This window comes from Penicillium griseofulvum (assembly GCF_001561935.1).
Source record: "Penicillium griseofulvum strain PG3 chromosome Unknown contig_95, whole genome shotgun sequence".
In the NCBI taxonomy this organism is placed as follows: Eukaryota; Fungi; Ascomycota; class Eurotiomycetes; order Eurotiales; family Aspergillaceae; genus Penicillium; species Penicillium griseofulvum.
In genome coordinates this window covers 830,495-850,911 of record NW_024467454.1, presented here as the reverse complement: position 1 = coordinate 850,911, position 20,417 = coordinate 830,495, and the positions used below count along the sequence as shown (strand labels likewise).

Below are 20,417 nucleotides of genomic sequence, written 5' to 3'. Positions count from 1 at the left end.
CTATAGTTTAGCGAGTTGTACGATTTTATACTCCGGACCAAAGTAGACTAGTGTGGGTGGAGCCGGGGCCCTACGCTCGGACGCATATAGGGACTTTGCCATGTGAGATTGTAACTGCAAATAGAAACCCTGGAAAGTGAAGATATGAACTGGACATATCCGGTAATATCCACTAGTCTCAGGCTATGAATTGTGACATGCAGATATGCAACATATGTTGTACTTCGTTCGGAGTATATTTTCTATTTACAGAGTAGTTCATACTAGCGTCTTCGTAACTTGTTTTCTTTTCCCCCCACTCTCACAATAATTTCCATCTCTGGCTTGTGCCTTGTTCTGAATGTCAATGTATCATCAGGCACAGGCACTTTTTTTTCTTTTGTGTGACTTTGTTTAATTCGGATACACTGAAACACCTTGACGTCACGACTTTAATTTTCCTATTGCTGCTTCCAGGTTCCGAGGTCCACCAATGAGCTAATACAGCCCACTTATGTGGCGCAGTTATCTTCTGTTGAAATTTCATTGTATTGAACTATGGGCATTAGCTGTTTTTACTAGAATATGGTATTGATGTGCTTTCAAGGGGTTGCACATCGATGATCTAAAAGGGGTTGGAGCATCGTCTTATGCCCCTTCTTCCAATGGTTCAATTATGAGTACAGCCTAAATCAGAGGAACGAGTACGAAGTACGCCGCGCTCTGACTGGGAATATTTCTTCCGGCTATTTTAAGGGCAAATCCCCTATGCAATATACATAGCAGTTCTTTTTCAACGTTACCATTTCAGGGAGGTATACCCCGCATTGTGCACAGGTCAATGAAGGCCAATGATCAGCCCGCTATCATCGCTCCTGGTCCCTATTAAGGATTGCATATACAACATAGATACTTGAACTTGCCAGTTTGGGAACAAGAAGCTAGCACATCCCGTAATAAGAGACATTATTTTTCTCTTCGTACTCTGTAGCTTATACACAATTAAGTACGACTCCGTACTTCGGGAATATAGCACACAATATAAATGCTGGTGATATTGTTCATATTAACTCTATTAAAGTACCATGATTCATATATTTATGTGCAATAGGTGATCTATTAGCTAAAAAATTTCTTATAATTGAAATCATCATTCATGTTACAGTAAATAATATAATAGCGGCAGTCCCCACTCAAGTGATCATTCTGCCTATCAAAGAAGACTTGAAATCGATATTCCCCTAATCAAGAGGGCCAGGGCTGGTCGCAGATACTAGATGTTCTAGGGTGCGGGCCGGTATTCCGTCGTCTCTAGGAACGACATGTGGAGGGGTTGAGTTAGGTGCGTCTTCGTATCGGTGAGTGAATCCAACGAAATAGGCGTCGCCTTGGGCGTCTAGTTCCTGCCAATCTACACCAGCATTATGCACATCTCGCATGAGTAGCAACAAATTAACACTAACTTTAACTTGCTCAGAGTATCCCACGATTGCTGCCATATCACGATTTTCGAATTCGAGCCTAACCGAAAGCCCTAGGGACACGGGGCGCCTATACCCACGATGGCGATCTGACCGCAGATCCCAGTGTATATGTACAACAGTAACGATGTGTGCACTATCAACTAACATTGTCGGTAGTGTTCCTGTTGCAGGCAGCTGAATGGTGGAGCCGGTTGGAGCTGTAGCCCCTTATGTGGTGTATGTCGGCTGGGTGAGTCTGGAGACCCATGACACCTACCATTATATCACATATTTTCCGCAGACAAGCTGTTCAATGATATCTCCTTGAGAACAACCAAGAGTTCCCTTAATATGGCCAAAAGCGTTCACGTGCTCAGCGGGAGGCAAATTTGTAGGGCTGGCATGTCAATGTAACATTGGTCCACGACAGAGAGCCTGCGAAAGAAATAATGACATTTAAATATGAGAGCTGAAGAGAGACAACAATCTGAAACAACATTTGAATCATTGAATGTATTATGTATTGAACTCTGAACCTTGAAATGTAACCGTTTACCGTAAGTTTCACCCAGCCTCATATGTGGCTGAGCTAAGTACTCCACCCGCCAAATTGTGTGGGAAAGTACATCCTCCGCCGTGTTCCGTATCGTCCAATCAATTTACTGAACCAGGGAACGGCCGGTCAAAGTCCTCCCCGATCTGCCCTGCCTCCCTTAAGATTCGCCCATCCCGACCACTCCTGCCCGTCTCGACATTTATTGGCAGACTCCAGGGCTGTTATTTGCTTCTTTGCAATCTATCCTTTTTATTACAGCCTCTGAGATCACCTACCGATTGAGTTGCAGGACCTCGTGTGTGCGCTCCTACCCCGTCACCTTCGCCTTAAAACTACCCCGAGGATCAGTCCGAGCATCAATCCGAAAATCAGCCCATTGAACGTCCACAACGACTTGGTGTCACTACATATTTTAACGCTTCGACTCTCTTCCTTCCGCTTAAAACCCCCCCAAAGCGGATTGTGGCGGCTGCATACTGCAGTGGGCGCTGAGGCCGCATTATCTCCCTATCCGTCAGCCGCGCGCGCATCCAAAACGCCATCTCCCAAGTCATCATCACGAATCAGGATCTTACCTCCTGAAATAATTCCCGGCACAATTACGAGCAAACCGAACCACTAGAACAGCGGCCCCGCAAGCTGGGATTACAAGGCTGATATACTATTCCGCCCAACATGACTGACTTTCGAATGCCCCTCCACCAAGGGCCTCCTGCCCGGAAGCCCCTCTCTGGTGCCCAGCATGGATATGGTGGATATCAGGTGTATGATTCTCCACGGCCTCAACTTGCGCCTCATCTAGCAAGCCCCCAGACCACACATAGTCGGACTCGAACCACATCCTCCAACGTGTTGCCCTACTCAAGCGGCTCCCAGCACTACCACGGCGCTCCTCCTCCGCCTCCTATTCCCCAAACCATGACTCTCCCTCACCACGCATCCTCTCGACGCATGTCTAGCACCACTACGTCGACCTCGTCTACCGGCAACCACCCGACGCCCCACGCGGGGCAAGGCGTTTCTGACATCCGGCGAACTGCCTCGTCTCGCTCTGCCAACTCTCAGCTTGGATATGTAGCCCTCATGCGGCGGCAAAAGGCTACCGTGTGGTGTGACCGGGCACAGCCCGAAGACCCTAGAATGCGAGAACAAGCCTTGCGAGACAAGAAAAGAGCGTACCTTGAAGTCCATGGCTCAGGCGCTGGCCGGACAGGAACCTTGGGTGGTGGCAAGATCCGACATGGTCCTAAGGGAGCTGCTGATTTCTCGCCCTCAAACCTAGTAGGCGCTAAGGTCCCCGTGCGATTGAGCGCGAACGAGGTCGGCGATGGGGATGATGACGCTCTCAGCAGTGATGGTGGCGCAATTCACAGACGGACCGGCAGTGGCCGTAGCTCTCTAGGAAGTGCCCACCGCTATCCAAGTGGATACTCCCGGACACAAGGGACGATGGGCAGCAACAGCACGCCACCGAATGAGAAGACCGACCTTCCAGAAGTGTCTGAAAATACACCCGCGGAGATTCATGAAGAAGAAAAGAGCCGACTGTCGTCTCTACAAAAAGATGATTTCGCGACAACACAGCGCAGCGAGCAAGAGCAAGAAGACATTGTTGGTGACATGAAGGCTCCGAGCGCCGCTACCTCGGCGGCCGAGAAAGCCCGCAAGGCAGCCGAGTTGCGACGACGAGGCAGTGTAGACGAGCGAACTACTTCTATGACCAATGTGCGACTTTTCGTCGCAAACCCCGACTCGGACAGCGACTGAGGTCCTTGTTTTCATACAGCATCTGCCAACTCTTCTATCCTTCTTCTTCCTCATATCCCGCCTTCTTCTATCTTTTATGATCTCTACGTGATTTCTCTTACCGCCTCATCAATTGCACATAATACCTATCACGTTGCAACTCCACACCTGACCCCATTCGGCAAATCTTGATGATTTAGACCAATGCGTCCTCCTGCTTTGTCTATATCTTTGCACGTTTGCTGTCGGATTTACTCCTTTTTATTTAAAGCGCCGCATCTTTGTTTTTCTCCAGGCTTGCTTCCTCTTGCTGTATATCCTCGATGACACTGCTGGTCTTCATAGACTGGCTCTCTGGGTTGTCTTCGTCCTTCTGCGGGTGCATACGGGCCGCCGTCGTGTTGGGTACCCGGCATAGCTTCCTTTAATCTAAGAGTAATTTCAAACCGATGATTATCCCAATTGCTCTCTCATTTAGGATCATTTCCGTCGTGTGGTATACGGAGGTTTTTTCTTCGTTTTAGCTGTTGTATACTATAGTGCAGCGCATATTTGAATCGTCTTATAGTAACAAGGGGAATTGAGCATCTGGAAGACTAAAGGACAAAGCATCATTCTCATTCCAGGTCGTACATAGATCAGTTGTCTAGACATTTTATGCTTTTTTTTCCAAAATATTCAAGAAAAAAAGCCGCCAGTACAGAAAGGATATTTGCGGAAACTACTAAAAAAAAAAACTTTACAAGACCACATAAGTGTCTGGCTATTGTTCCATGTTAACCTTAGAAGTCCAAAGATGCCCTAAATTGTATTCCGTCCACATTCAAGACCCCACACAATAGCCTGGGGTCGGGCACGTATAGTGGTTACATAAGCCCACACGTGCTTATCGGTCGCGCGCGAAACGATTAACGCGTCCCAGTGTTGGCCCAACTATCACTGCTCTACTCCGTACGTTCATTAAACAGTGAAGTCGACACTCGGCAGTTCCAGACTAATTGTCTAATTTGAGTGACGTCTGTTTGTCTCTCCAAATCGCACTTTCCCTTGGTTGACACGACCAACCCATCTATGAACGGAAGTCGCGATCTATCACACGACAGCCTGTCCCCATCGCCCCTTCCCTCACCTACCCTCCTGAAACTTTCAGGTTCTTGACCAGCTCTTTCCCAACCCGGGAGTCAATGGTCACCAGCACATCTCTCTCGCCGATGGAGTCGGCCCCATCCTTTCCCGCATCGCCTTCATCCGGTCCCCGAAAACGCTCTATTCACGAGATTGATGATGTCCAAATACCCTCGCCAACTGCGAAGCGACCATTGACCGAATTCGCCGGCGAAAACCAAGAAAATTACGATCCATCCTTTACCTCCCAAACTGACGCCATCACTTCCCCGCCAGTTGAAATCAAGCGTACCCTTCCTCCTCCCCCTTCGGTGGAAATCGTGATGAGAAAAACACGTAAACAAGATGAAGATGGAGCTGGTTCCGGGGGGTCAGTATCCCCGGGCACCAATGCTACCTCTAATGAGCCTAATGCCCCGGCCTCCAAGAAACGCAAGGTAGTCTCTGCTGGCACAGATTCCAAGCAACAAGAAAAAGCGGCCAAGGAACGCCAAAAAGCTGAGGAAAAGGCGAAGAAGGAGGAAGAGAAGGTAAAGAAGGAGGAGGAGAAAGCCAAGAGAGAAGAAGAGAGACGCCTCAAGGCAGAAGAGAAAAAGAAGCGCGATGCTGAGCGCGAAGAGGAGAAACGACACAGAGAGGAAGAAAAGCGCAAGAAAGATGCTCAACGTGAAGAGGAACGCAAGCAGCGTGACGAAAAGAAGAAGGCAAAGGAAGACGAAAAGGCTGCTAAGGAAGAAGAGAAGCGCAAAAAGGACGAGGAGAAGGAGAAGAAGACTCGAGTAAGTGGTATCCATCATCCTAACAGGAAGATACCCAATGAATTGACCAATTCAGTCACAATTGAAATTGAACTCCTTCTTTGCCAAACCACCGCTGCCTTCTACTTCGTCAGGACAGGTGATCACAGCTCCTTCGCCTAAGAAACCATCTACTATAGCCGATTGCTCTCCCGAAACTCGTAGCGTGCAGTCGGACTATGAGCGAGAGTTTCCTGCTTTCTTCTTGCAATCTCATACCGTTGTGGCACCTCCCCATCGGTTTGAGCGTGATCCCGAATCCCTCAAGCACGTCCACGAAGTGATAGATAAATATCTACACAACGAAACCCCCATCCAAATACATCCATTCCGTCCGTCAGAAGTCTTCCAAATAATCCCCTTCCGTCGTGGACGTCGGCCAACGACCTCTGTCAGGGACATACTATTGCAGCTACAAAGATCCGAAGATTCAACTCAGACTCAAAATCAGACCATAATGCCATCTCCGAAGCCACAAGAACTTCTACGCAAGGTCGCAATGAAGTCTCTCAAATTTGGTGAGGACATACGCCCTCCATATCAGGGAACTTATACCCGGCGCGTGTCTGAGTTATCCACGAGAAGACTCGCACGAAATCCCTATTACCGAGGCCTACCGGATACCGATTATGATTATGATTCTGAGGCGGAATGGGAGGAACCCGAGGAGGGTGAAGAGCTAGACTCTGAAGAAGAAGATGAAGGCAGTGATGATGGCGAGGATGATCTCGAGGGTTTCCTGGATGACGAGGATGATGCCCTTGCTGAGGGCAAACGGCGACTCATAGTTGGTGATTTAGAGCCTGTTTCTACTGGAATTAAGTGGGCTTCTAATGGGGTCGAGCCTGAAATGGAGGCCTATCGGATGGAGACTATATCCGATACGGTCAAGCTCCCCATCGACCCCTTCTCGACAGCATACTGGGAGAAACCCAAGCCTGTGGATCAAGCTCCTGCAAAAGCGCGACCCACAACAGCGATAGACGGTTTCCTTGTTCCTGCAGTCCCTGGACAAATGACGGGCAGTGCTTTACCTCCTACTTCGAAAGCGAAACGACCGTTCCCGCCAGACCAACTTGCCGATTTCAAGGAAGCAGTTGAAGGCAGTGATCTCAGTAAGATTGGGTTGGTCGAGATCTTAAAGAAACGGTTGGTTTCCATGTCCACTTCTATTAGAGCATATACTAATCTGGATGTATCTAGATTCCCCAAGGTGTCTAAGGATACACTCAAAGCCACCCTCGATCAAGTTGCTGCTCGTGTCGGGCAAAAAGAAGTTGACAAGAAATGGGTTTGTCGGTGATATTATGGATTTCTCTACATGAGTACCTATGAACGGAGTTTTTGGTGGGGGATATCTATTTGTCCATGAACAATTCACTAATCGTGTTCAAACATGTTTTTAGCTGCATGAAATAAATGTTGATTGTGCGCGTGTCGTAGTACATAACATGTGAGAATATTTGCCACTAGATATTTAGATCTTAGTCTCAAACGACTAAATTTAATAAGATCTAGTGAAATGTACATGTACACGTCTATAAAATCTGAGGGGCGCATGAGGGGCGCATGGACACCTCATTCCTGCACTGCCAACGCATCATTTTGTTGTACTCGGTACATGTTAACTACCCTTTAACTTACCCTTTAAATAAGCCACTTAGAAGTCTTTTCTACTTAACTTTTAGCACTTTGGTCTGCAACTGTCCGTTTCGAGGGTTCTTTTATCCTTTTTGTTTTCGTTTTATACTTATTTTCTTACTTTTTATAACCCTCTCCCCTCCCTTAATTTTTCCCCTTTCCTCTCTCCCCCGCCTTTTCTCTTCCACCTTCATCCTGGAAGTCAACTGTTTATCCGATCGAGTGAATCGTCACTCTGAGAATATTTTCATTTCAGAATGCGATAGGCATTCGGCTAGGGGGGGTTTGCGACTGTCTGTCGCTAATGGCAAGATGATAGAACCCCGTTTCCTTGCAACCAGTACGTCATTGTATTCTCTTTTTGCGCTTTTCTATGGAAGAGAGGGATATTCAATTATACTTTATGATTGCAGCCTCTAACCAGCCCCAGCCGAGCAAATACTTGCTTTCCCCAAAGCTAATACACCATGTGACTTGTCGCATCGGGCGCAAGATCCCACATATGTGCCTTTGCCTCCTTCACCTCCGGGATCGCCCATGTCGTCACTTGAATCGTTGAATGGAGGTGAGTTGGGCTCGGGCCGTGCCAGTCCCATGGTAGAGGCCACTTCCAATGGACACAATCCCGGGCCCACAACGGCTTCTATACCTGCGCTTGTGGATGTCCCACAAATATCATTCGAGGATTTGGCCACTCTTTATCACCAGAACCAGCGCAAACAAGCCCAAAGGAAGCGACTGGAGAAGCGCCTGCGTGCCACCAAGGTGTCTATTGGCGTCTCTGCCCGTATGATTCGTGTCGGGCTGACTGCACAGCGGGGTCTCGTTGAAGCTCTCCGCCATGATGACAAGGCCAGTTTCGTTACTCTCTATCATACACTTCAAGACCTCCAGGAATCATGCCCTTCATCTGCTCCTAACGATAGCCACAATGACTCCATGGACGGGGAGCTATCCTTAGGAACTGACATTGGCCGTTTGCCGGATTTCCTTCATCAGCTGAGCCCCCAGTCGCGGACGGACTTCTTGGAAATTTTGCGGCTGGTCCGCTCTGATCCCCAGTTTTTGGTCGACCGGTTACAAAGCCTGTCTTCGTCCCAATTGGCTGCTTTTACTTCTCCAGCCACTATTTTGGATACCAATGATCCCGCGTTCCCTTCAACTTCCCGGGCTCGGGCCCAGTCTTTCTTAAACAGGAGCCAGGCTCAGTCCGCTGCCTTTAAGGATCACGCATATGCCTTTGAGAGGACTGACCCGCTATCTATACTGCTGTTTAATGTTTTTGCTGCTCCTTTGGATCCGGAGACGCCTGAATCCCGTTTGCGTTTGGAAGTGTGGTCGTCTGTCTGCGCTCAACTAATCTCCAACGGAAGTAGTAGATACTATCCTCTCATCGGCCAGATCCTTTCTTCCTGGACTACCGGCAGCACTTGGAAAGCGCGCCCCAAATTTGAACTTTACTTAATGGACATTTTACAAACCGGTGCTTTTCTCCTAGAGCCTATAGCCACACCACCCGGGTTGGATTTTGCCATGGATTCTCTGGACCCCATGCGAACGGATGTTGCAGAGGAATTCTTTGCTTCTGCCGTGGATGACTTGTTCTGTGTACTTGATGACCCGGATGGCGGCTTTCCTCAGGCCGTGCTCCAGTTTGCAAAGGCCGTTTTGCGGAAGCTGGATAATCCCGAGGCTAGCAGTCGTTTCTTGGAGTTTTTATTCCTCCAGTGGTTCTTTTCAAAGTTCCTATATGGCGCATTGACGTATCCTGAGGTATATGAGCCTCTAGCCCTTGGTGAACTTGAGAAGCTGACTTCAATCTGCTATTTCTGTAATAGACCCACGGACTGCTTTTAGACTTCCATATCAGAAAAGATGCTCGCGAGAAATTGCTGAACCAGGTTGGGCATCGCGCCTACGCTCAAGTCTTTGCTGTTTTGCGTTCAATGTACGTCATCTACCTTGAACTCTCGAGATTCCGACGTTGTTGCTAATCTCGTTAAGGCATCATTTCTCAATCCCTCGTCCGACAATCAAGGGCCGTGTTGAAAATATGCTCTCTCGGTTTCATAACACGATGTCGCCGAAGGTATCGGCAGACCCTTCTATTCCCTCTTCACACACGCCACTTCCTTATCAACGAAAATCTGCTTCAACTTTCCTAATGATGTCTGCTTTGGATGTTCTCACACTCCTAGACGCTCTTTTTCAACAGAGTCCCTCTTCATTGCATTCTTCACCAGCCTCTACGGGAGTTCAATTTTGGCCATCCAGTCAATCACCATCTATCAACATTCGGCCAGACTCAATTTCGGATTCTGGATTCACTCGTTTCAACCAAAATACAAGTTCAAACCCTACATCACATAATGGTTCCATCTTTTCGGTGGAAACTCATTCTATCTCAACGCCGGAAAATAGCCTGTCTGAAAAGGCTGCTCGCATTCGATTCGAGTTAACTGATTTAGATCATCCTAATGAGCGGTTGAGCTTAGAGCACCCCTCCGGCGAGCATTGGACCATCTTCTCGGTTGCAGCAGACGGCCATGGCTTAACTTGGAGTCTCCTCCCAGATACCAGATATGAAACGTCAAAAGGCCCGATAATTGAAAGTGAAGATGACGCGCACTCCACGACGCTAGGACTGGAGGAAAATCACGAAGCATTACAGACAGCGATAGTTCGACTTGTCAAGGAGAACCGCATTCAAGATGCGGGCGACTATGGGTTTCTTTCACACCATACTACGCAGCCAGCAGCCATGTCCTTAAAGCAGCGGTTCAACGAAGCGATGTTCTGCTGCCATCATGACTCTGATTTTGTTGGTGCACACTACTGGTGGAATGCTTCACGGCAACTTGGGCAACGAGGAACACCTAGCTCGTCGGGGGCCACAGACGATTCATGGATTTTAGGCCCGATGCATGAGAATTATAGTCGCTCACTGAACCAATCACGAGCTATCATTGAGCGTTGCGAGAGCGACTTTGTGTCTCTCGATCACAGTCTCCGCCGACTCCAAACTCAAGTGAAAGACATGACAGCCACTTTTTGCAAGATCCGAGACAAGATGTGGTACATGAATGACGTCAAGAATTCTATAAGATATGAGGAGGCTAAACATGTGGCTATGGCTTTGAAAACGATGATCTACTCGGCCCGACTCTTCAGCCAATTCCCTGAAGAGCAACGTTCTCGTTATGGGGCGAAGTCTTTGGGCGGTTCCTTGTTCCAGAAACCCGAAGTGCAAGTTATGAATATGATGAAGGCACCCAGCAGCCAGGGTGGACCAAATAAGCTTTCTGACGAGCAAGTCGAGCTGACTCGGAAATGGTTGTCGCACAACGGAATCGACAATTTCTGCAAGGGTGAAGAAAGAATCCATCGATTCTGTTACGAGGTCCGAATGAGCATCAATAAGCTAGTGGGTGAAACAATGACTGAGACACCGGTGTTATGGGCAAGTGAGCTTTTCCAGAGAGAACGCTCAAGATTTGAGGGTTACGGCTCTCGCACCTTCCCCGGAATGTCTATGCCTAGCACTCCTCGGCCCTCAACAACCACAAGCGAGGACACAAATTCCGCTTCTCACTTCTATAGTGCCAATATGCCTATGCCTGATCCCATGCCTCGTCTTTCACAAGATACACCATCATTGGCTAGCAAGCCCTCTATCCAAAGCATAATCTCCGATAAATGGAGGCCTCAGCGTGACTTACCTTCGATTGACATGTCCTCTCTCGGTGGTTCGCCTGGTCGTGCTGCTTCGATATCGACCGGTGACACCTATAGTACATTCTGGTCTGCACCCCAGCGGCACCCTATGTATGCCACTAGCGCGTCGAGCGTGTACTCGCGACCACCATCTATGTTTAGTGAGACGGCAACCCGCCAGCCCCGTCGTGTCGAACGTAAAACACAGGGGAAGACGGAGTTCATGGATGGCTTGAGACAGACACTGACTAGCTTGCTTCTAAGTGATTTGGGCTCTCCAGTATGGAGTTGTGGTAGTGAAACTGACGCCTGGTTCACCAATGCGCTAGGCCAGAAACGCATTCAGGTAGAAATGCGCCGACGAGCTGCTGTGCAGAAATTCTACGTCGATTATGAAGAGCGCTCCAAGCACCTTGGTCAGCAACGTGGTTCATTGAAAGGTCGCCGGAGCAGGTCTCTGGGTAACCTGCGCATATCTCAACACAATGCTCCTCGTGTGGAAGCCTCGTCGCAGCTGCCGCAAGCATCTTCGGAACCGAATGGGCAGTCGGACTTTTCATACAAGGCAGTCTTTCATCGGCTGATCGAAGTATTCTCGCGTCATGGAAATCCCTTCGTAAAGCTCAACGCGTTGCGTGACCTGCGTTCCTTGGTGGTTGCATCGCTCATTTCGCCACAATATGCCGATTCCCCTGCTACTATCAGCTCTTCCACCGGAGAAGGTGACAGGATGCGAAACAGTTCTCGACTCCATCGAGCCAGCCGCCACAGTTTCTCAGAGGGGCGGGCCAACAACCTACCACAGATGGACCCAGTGCTACCTTCTTCTGCTCCTCCCGAATCAGTTACATGTGGCTCCCGACGGTCTGATTACTCCACTCCGTCGGAAACACAAATTGTAGCAGCCTTGCGCGATCTGATTCTAGAAGTGAAGCCGAAGACCCTTTTCAGAGACTTGCAGTTTATCTCAGCGTTCGTCCCAGGAGATCAGCTAAACAAAACGGACCGCGGGACAGCATTCCTCCAATTCGGACTGGCCGCACTAAGTCTCAAAGAAGAGATCTGCCACAGCATGGTCGAGATCGCCGACAGAATCGTCTTCCAGGAGCTGTCTCGTCGCTATCCTCCCTTCGCCTCGGACTTCCAATCTCGCCCTGGCCATGCTATCCAAGATGCAGCAGGAATGTGGATCATCACTGCTAAAGAGGGCAATCCAGTTGCACAGCGCGAACTTGCAATCCTTTATCTAACTCACCCAGAACTTCTCCCACGCGTGACACTCCCTCTGACCCTCCCACGGGATACCTTTAAGGCGGAGATGATGTACCGACGAGACAAAGACTCTAAATCGGACCCACAGAGTATGTGCCTGGCGCTGCACTGGATGCAGCTGTCAGCCAGTGGTGGCGATACCCTTGCTCGGAATCGACTCCGTGAGCGTGAGGAGTTCGATTCCATTGCATGAGAGGCTACTTGGCCTGTATGCTTCTCTGGTCTTGCTGGGTGTTTATCTTTTTTTTTTCTCATTTCTTTCCTCGCAGGCTCGATCCTTTTACTTTCTTTCTTTTCTTTCTTTCACTTTGATTTTGACTTTTTTCTTGTTTATTTGTTCTACATCGTGATTATTACCTCGTTGCATATATATCCATATACCCCTGTTCGGGCGATCTAGTTGGGTGTTTTGAGGCATTCATGGACTTTGGGACTCTTGCTCGGGTTTCTGGGCTTAGCTCTGGAACATGACTGGCGTTCTTGAATACATTGAAAGACTGGACAGTTTGCTGTCTCCATCAGTTTAATCTTATATTTCCTTGCCTATCCATCTACAAGTATTGTTCGTATCTCTCCATTCTAGTTCTATATATCTTGAAGCTCACGCGAAAACGTCATGCACAGTTCGGGTTATTCTCGGCTAGCATACAAAATCAAGTTATTACAAGGTTACAACCATGTAACGTGACATCCAACGTCCCGTATGTCTAGATAATACATATCTCTCTTGCCCACCTGGACAGGTGAATCTGATAAACGTTACCTAAGCTGGATTCGTCGGGTAGATGATCGGGCCGACGTCATCGAGGCATTTGCACCCCACCACTTGACCTTATATTCTTCCTTTTCTTTGCTTCAACTCGTGACTACTGTGAGCTGATATCTATCTGAGTCAGGCTGATGTTCGTTTGATTTATCCGTTTCTACCCGCCCTACCAACCATATCAGGCGGTACTCAGCCTCTTCTGTTCTTCTCGCACGGATTGCAGAGCAAACTTCGAGGCTTGTGATAGAATAAAAATAAAACAGGCCACACATCCTCTTCATTTCCCTGATTCCTACCCCTGGAAATCAAACTTCTTATTACATCGTCCACTTGCAAATCGGGCGACATACGGCTTTTCCTATCTATCATCCCACCATGACTACCGCACCACACATGCCGTCCAAGGCGCACAGCTCCGATGATGTGCATCATCGGCCAAGAGGTGAGTTCAGACTATGTCAGCACCAAACGGCGACCAAAAGCAACGATGATATCTGACCAGTGCACTTTTGCGCCGAATACAGGCATCCTCAAGAACTCCAACTCCTTCCAAGGCGCCTCCGCTCCAATGGCAGCCACCTCCCCACTCTCTGTTCCAGCCATCTCCCAGCCAGAGGAGACCAAGGAACTCACCATCCAGAACACCCTGCAGAACGCAGGTCGTCGGCGATCCTCGTCCACTACCCACCCAGGCTCTAACTCGCGCCGACAGTCGTCAGCCAGCGCCTATGACGAAAACGAGCCCCGTCTAAAGTGGGACGAAGCAAACCTGTACCTGACGGAGCAGGAAAAGACAGCGAAGATGAAGATCGACGAACCTAAGACTCCTTACGCCCCTCACTACGACCCGAGCGAAGATGATGAGCTGATGCGGCTCGACGATGCGGCTGCACAGGAAACCCTACTTAATGCGCAGGGCATTGTCGTCGATGAGCTGGACTCGGCCAAACCCACTCACCACCGGAAGACTGTGTCCGAGGATGAAATCCCTGACCTGGAGCTTGGTGAACCTGAGGAAACCATGCAGGACATTCATTTGAACGACGCTCGTGTGTTCCGTGACCGTAGCATGAGCACGGACTCGCATAAGAGCGAAAAGCATGTTCATGTTGGCGTGGATGATGCGAATGGTGTCCATGCGCCTGCTGATGACCCGCTCTTGACGACTGAAGAAGCTCGCGCGAAGCACGCTCATTTCGAGCAGCAGCGCAAGAAGCATTATGAGATGAGGAATATCAAGGAACTGCTTGCGTATGTTAATCCTGGTCCAGCCCTAATACTTTGATTCTATACGCTAACTTTCCATGTCTAGCCATCCCGAGGATTTGGATGAGGAAATGGAAGATAATGACGGGCCAGAGCCTGGTATCCCCCCGTCTATGCCTCACATGCCTGAGCGGTTTCGCAACAACGGACAATAAAGATAGGCTTCTGTGATATTGTATCTTTGGGTCTAGTTTTCTCCATATGGCGGCGTCCTAGTTGATTTCAGATTGCCCTCGCACCAGTCTCGCCTCTTTTCTATTCTGTGTTCTCTTCTGTGTATATTCCCCCAGCGCTATCTCCCCTTACCGGGCTTTTTATTATTGCTCATTTACCCGTCTGAGTTTCCACTTGGCAAATGATCTCTTCGCTCCAGACTAGGTCTATTACCTTGTGGTCCTTTGGTGGGAAAGGAATACATGATTTTATACGTTACCGGACCTTACATGTAGCGTCGTAGCATTATACCAACATTCTTGTCTAAATAAGCTCTGAGGATCTAAAGATCGTCCCGGGGTTTGTCCTACATGGATATAAATGCGAAAGATATGGTGTTTTGTGTTACTAGATATGTACCTCTATGGTCTTTGTACATAATATTACCAAGTAATATCTGTAATTTAAGAATGGCCTGGATCAAAATTGGCATCCAGTCGGTATTCGCTAGAGCCACTGGGTATCAATGCACCAGGTGCACCAAGGCTATGTTCGCATTGGTCGGAGAGGGAAAAGCAAGCATAATTAGATCTTCCATGGAGTACGGAGCGCTTCCGTGTCTCATTGTCTGCTTGAGAATTGAGAAATATAGGCGATGTCCCTCCCAGGCCATCTACATATGTACTTCTGATATATTTCGTCTGAAAGTTTTCGCTCAATCCCCATCTTTTCTCTTTCCCTTATATTGATATTAACAACACATGCTATCTAATTGATAATCAGGCCTTCGAAATGTTTCCTTTGCCAGATACCAAGAAACAGGTTTCCTGGCGAACATGGGGATCTCGCTGGCGCTCATCCGATACATTTATTCTCAGCAGCATGTCCATGGCCCTATTCACGGGTTCGTGCATTGAACTATTACAGGGGATTGGACTTTATCTTACCGGAATTACTTTCTTTAGATGAAATGCTCTTCGCCTTCATGGTCCCACTGCTGCCTTACATCTTCGAGAACCGCCTAGGGCTAGACACATCCCTCACCCAGCGACTGACCTCCATTTTTCTAGTTGAAGGGGCATTGATATCTATTGTCTCGAGCCCATTTATCGGGAATATAGCCGACCGAGCCAGCTCCAAGAAGGTTCTACTCCTGGTATTGCTGGTTCTGACGCTAATCAGCGTGTTATGTCTATCAATCACTACATCCCGTAAGTTCTAAATACTGCGCATCGCCTATTGTACTGACCAATTCCTAGTGACTGGGCTCTTCATCGGTCGCTTCTTTCAATGCATCGTCAGCAACGCATTATTTATCGTCGGCATGGCCACTATGGCCGAGAACATCGGGTCAGAACATATGGGCAAGATAGCAGGTTTGACCTCGACTATAGTATCAGCTGGAACATGCGCTGGTCCTGTCATTGCTGGGTTTCTTTTTGGCTTTGGAGGATACTGGACGGCATGGGGTGGCGCGGCTCTGTTTCTCGTCGTGGATATCATTATGCGTCTTCTCATGATTGAAAGACCTCAGAAACGCCGTGATACCGCTAGTCAACCCCACAATGGATCTCTATGCGCCGAAGAACATAGAAACTCTGAAGCAGAGCCACTTCTCAACGGAGATCAGTCTTCGACTACTGAGGAAATTGGCGGTTGGCGTTTCTACGTCTACCTTTTCCGTCAACCTCGCTTTACGGCGGGAATCGTCAGCTATTTTGTCTTTGCGCTTTTTATTGCTAGTTTTGAGTCGACTATTGCGATGCATGCCCGAGACACTTTCGGTTGGGGCGTTTTCCCGGTCGGGCTTTTGTTCGCTTCTATCCAAGGGCCGGGGATGATCCTGGCTCCTCTTGTTGGGTTGCTGAAAGACCGCGTGGGATCAAAAGTTCCCACAACCATTGGATTTATCTCTATTGCGCCTTTCCTTTGGGTTCTTGGTGTGGCTGGTGATGAGCGCTTTCCATGGGCGACTTTGGGAACTAGAGGGAAGATCATCTATGGTGTCTGTACGACTATGATTGGGTGTTTTATGTGCTTGCTTATGGGGGTTGGAACGATGGAAGCAACTAGTAAGTTTGGTATGTCATTACTATGAGGTGGAATACTGATCTGCTTTTTGCAGGCACCGTCGATGAGTTGGAGAACTTGCATCCTGGTATATTCGGTCTCTATGGAGGGTATTCTCGTGCGGTTGCAATCACAAATATGAGTTGGATGTCTGGTCTATTGGTGGGACCCATCTTGGCTGGATTTATGGTCGAAAGGTTTGGGTATCTCGATCTGCAATGTGTACTGGGTAAGTCATATATCGGTGGCTTTCTTCTATTCTCACTCTAATGGCTTATAGCGGTCACTTCCTTGCTGGCTAGCGTCAACGCTGCATTCAACCTCAGTTCAGCCAGTCCCCAAAAGGAAGAATGTGGTAGTGACTTTGGGACTGGTGAACCCTAAATGCTATGGAGTACATGTTCAAGAGAATACAAACTCCTATAAAAAATAATATTGATTCAGCTTGTTTGGCAAACGCCTTCAATGTGTATAATAACCCATTCACATGAATAAACAGCTGGGGAAACATGCCAACAGACACAAGTACTAGTAATTGGGCGCCACATTGTTGGCATCTGCACCTGCTCAATCCCGTCCCTTGCTTGGTCAATGTGATTCCGCATATGCAAGTTGAAGGTTTCGGTCACATCAGCCTGCATCCGTTTTTGAACAGGTGGCTTGGCTGAAGCTGACTGCATATGTTTGCTTTTGTTACTTCGCAGGTTGACATAGCTAGATTTGCATAGGAATTTATGTGTCCGGGCATGCAGAGTAATCATCTTCTAACCCATTTTTGAGGAATGACCTTTCAAGATACTGCCCAGATATCTACTTAAGAAAGCAATATATGATAGCGAGAATCAATTTCTTTTACAAAACCTTATAACCACCTACTGTAAGCCATTCGTTCATCGTAGTGGCTGAAGGTGTAGAAATCACCCTGGCTCTGGATATGACACACCGTATAGCTCCTCGGAGATATATCTCTAAACCAAGTACACGTCTGGCTAGGTATTTGCCATCTGGGATCTAAAATGGATACTGGAGCCTACTACTCCGTATATGGAGTACAAATGATCCCGCTAGGTCGCCCGATGATTATCATTTGCTACTCTGTACTAAATATCTAGGTCGCTAGCACTGATGCAAGACTGATTAAGTGTCATGTTTCTCACCACTAGTGCTGCACGTCTTGTATGGTATTACGCAGTATATAGCACTCAATGTTACGTATACTCCGTACGGAATACACTCCATTGAATTCTGGAGGATTATTCTCCGTATAAGTGGACACTTTTGATACCAGCTCCTATATTTACTCTGTGAATATATATACTCGTATTCCACATAAATGGACACATTTCTTCTACATCCCAGAGGCTTAAAGGTCAATAAAGGTGTGTAATTCGGAATATTCTAATTGGTAACGGAAAGTACTGCGCAAATAACTCGAGCTTGAAATCTGCGTAGGAATCTGTGGTAGATCTCAAAGGAGCATTTTGCTAGAACACGCAAAAACTGAAATTGGAAGTGACTCTGAGCAATTAATAGCCATTTTGAACATATAAAATCAAAGCCTACTAAGTCCATAGGGTGATGACAGTCTCATATTAATTCTTATCGAGTCTTACCAGAAGTGTCCACTGGTACTACGAAGTGGTATGTGAGCTACAAAGTCGGATAAAATCTAGAGATAGTACTCCCTATGTATACATACTATTATACATAGTATGGTTAAGAAATAATCTGTGATATTCCTACTTGGTTTAGGAAACATATGAAGATGATAATTATTGAAGTTATTGAATGCTATCTGTGCTATACGTGCCAATGGGGAAGGAACCTTCTCACATCAAATTAACCTTGGAAATAATCCCACAGCTATAGCTTAACGGTTTTCAAGTGATGCCAAATATAAATTCACTCTAGGGTACACCCATAAATGGAATCAAAATAAACACCCGGAAATTAAAAATAGTAAAGTGGATGTGATATATGAAACAATAACATACGGATAGCTCCAGGGCTGTCAGGTGGGGAGATTGATAAGTGGCCCGATTATTGACAAGGCAACTGCCCCCCCCTGTGAATTCAAATCCCCCTATTTCTTCTTTCCCTCAACACAATCTCTTCATCTCTATCAACCATGTCGGCTGATCAGAACGTGTCTGCGCCTGTTGCGCCTGTGCCCGAGAAGCGTGAGGAAACCATGGAAGCAGTCGCTAAGCCCGTGGAAACTCCCGCGATTGCTGCCGAAAACACCGGAGAGACTGTAGCTAAACATGAACCTGCCAGTGCCCCGGTCGAAGATGTAGCTGCAAAGGATGCGACCGCCGCCATTGCGACCACCGAGCCCGAAGTCGCAAAGCCTGAGCAACCTAAGGTTGAGAAGCCAGCTTACCTGACCAAAACCCCGGCTCTGGGAGAGTTGTTCAAGCGCCTGCCAACCATCCTCGGAAAGGTTGGTCACCCTGAGATGTGGGGAGTGACACTCAAGGATAGCGACGATATTCCCACCGTCAACGTGTTGATCAAATTCCTGCGCGCAAATGAGGGCAATGTCAAAGCCGCCGAGGCGCAGCTCAGCAAGGCACTCCAATGGCGCAAGGATGTGAATCCACTGGCCTTGGCCGAATCCGCTAAGTACAGCGCAGCCAAATTTGGGGGCTTGGGATACCTGACGACCTATGAGGAGAATGGACGGCCCTTGGTGTTTACTTGGAACATCTACGGTGCCGTGAAGGATATTGGTGTGACATTTGCGAATACCGACGAGTAAGTGCCCATCATGAAAAGTCCTATACAATTGAAATCAATACTAATTGGCTGCAGATTCGTCCAGTGGCGCGCCGCTCTCATGGAAGTCGCCGTACAGGACTTGAAAATGAAGGATGCCACCGAGGTAATCGACTATGATGGCGAGGATCCCTACCAGATGATCCAAGTGCACGATTACATGAATGTCAAGTTCTTCAGTATGGATCCGTCTGTCCGTGCCGCGACAAAGAAGGTCATCGAGGTGTTCGCTACCGCGTACCCAGAGCTCCTGAGTGAGAAGTTCTTCGTCAACGTCCCTGCTATCATGGGCTGGATGTTCACTGCCATGAAATTTCTCCTGAGCCGTAACACCACGCGCAAGTTCCATCCGATCACCAACGGCGCCAACCTGGCTCGCGAATTCTCCCTTTCGATTGCTGAAAAACTCCCCAAAGCTTATGGTGGTAAGGGTCCGGAGCTGAAGGAGAACGCTAGGTTCATCCCACTGATCGAGGATGAGGAACAGGGTGCCAAGGACAAGGCCAAGTCTGCCGAGGAACCTACTGTTGCTGAGCCCATCAAGGAGGATGCGCTGCCAAAAGAAGAATCCCTCAAGGCGGAGGCTGCCAAGGAACCCCAGGTGGAGGCTGCTAAGGAGCCAACCAAAGAAGAGATCCCTAAGGCTGAGTCTCTGAAGGATGGATCTGCAAAGGATGGAACCCAGTAGATCAATATCTGGCTGGTGTTATCTCTTATGATACCCGGAGGAGCAGTGAATAACGCTCCCCGTTCTGTTTCACCTGGTTTCAGGTCATTCGTGTGCTTTCTCAAGATGCACTGTATTTTCAATACCCTATCATTAGCTGAAATCAATCCTATTATTATCTGTTTCTGGTGAATCTTTATTCATATTTTTGTGAAGTAAAAGTATCTGAATGTAGGACATAGGGCAGCTTATACGGGTGACTGTAAAACCATTCGCGCAACTCTTATCGCCAAGCTTTCATCTCCCAGGCGGTGCTTCAAAGGTTGTCCACTTTCTTTCTTCTATCCATTGGACTTGCCGCGTTGAAGTCATCATATAAACACAATACTGACTCGGAAGAAAGGGGTGTTATTGTCTAATCTGT

General features: G+C 48.0%; 5 protein-coding genes across 5 annotated transcripts; all 5 read left to right on the top strand.

Moving 5' to 3' along the window:
• Nucleotides 1-2,673: 2,673 nt before the first annotated feature.
• Nucleotides 2,674-3,765, top strand: PGRI_058340 (uncharacterized protein; the record flags this gene model as incomplete). The annotated part of the gene is made up of 1 exon (XM_040793547.1): nucleotides 2,674-3,765. One exon carries the CDS (start codon nucleotides 2,674-2,676, stop codon nucleotides 3,763-3,765), a length of 1,092 nt encoding a protein of 363 aa, XP_040648402.1.
• Nucleotides 3,766-4,928: 1,163 nt separating this feature from the next.
• PGRI_058330 (uncharacterized protein) lies at nucleotides 4,929-12,486 on the top strand (the record flags this gene model as incomplete). The annotated part of the gene is made up of 6 exons (XM_040793546.1): nucleotides 4,929-5,648; nucleotides 5,704-6,815; nucleotides 6,870-6,961; nucleotides 7,738-9,080; nucleotides 9,146-9,255; nucleotides 9,312-12,486. The coding sequence occupies 6 exons, from the start codon at nucleotides 4,929-4,931 to the stop codon at nucleotides 12,484-12,486; spliced, it is 6,552 nt and encodes a 2,183-aa protein (XP_040648401.1).
• Nucleotides 12,487-13,452: 966 nt separating this feature from the next.
• Nucleotides 13,453-14,480, top strand: PGRI_058320 (PP1-complex regulatory subunit GLC8; the record flags this gene model as incomplete). Its single annotated transcript, XM_040793545.1, has 3 exons — nucleotides 13,453-13,501; nucleotides 13,584-14,310; nucleotides 14,372-14,480. The coding sequence occupies 3 exons, from the start codon at nucleotides 13,453-13,455 to the stop codon at nucleotides 14,478-14,480; spliced, it is 885 nt and encodes a 294-aa protein (XP_040648400.1).
• Nucleotides 14,481-15,360: 880 nt separating this feature from the next.
• PGRI_058310 (Major facilitator superfamily domain, general substrate transporter) lies at nucleotides 15,361-16,932 on the top strand (the record flags this gene model as incomplete). The annotated part of the gene is made up of 5 exons (XM_040793544.1): nucleotides 15,361-15,382; nucleotides 15,444-15,689; nucleotides 15,738-16,550; nucleotides 16,604-16,777; nucleotides 16,829-16,932. The coding sequence occupies 5 exons, from the start codon at nucleotides 15,361-15,363 to the stop codon at nucleotides 16,930-16,932; spliced, it is 1,359 nt and encodes a 452-aa protein (XP_040648399.1).
• Nucleotides 16,933-18,676: 1,744 nt separating this feature from the next.
• On the top strand, nucleotides 18,677-20,014 carry sfh5 (CRAL/TRIO domain protein; the record flags this gene model as incomplete). Its single annotated transcript, XM_040793543.1, has 2 exons — nucleotides 18,677-19,305; nucleotides 19,363-20,014. The coding sequence occupies 2 exons, from the start codon at nucleotides 18,677-18,679 to the stop codon at nucleotides 20,012-20,014; spliced, it is 1,281 nt and encodes a 426-aa protein (XP_040648398.1).
• Between the last annotated feature and the right edge of the window lie 403 nt (nucleotides 20,015-20,417).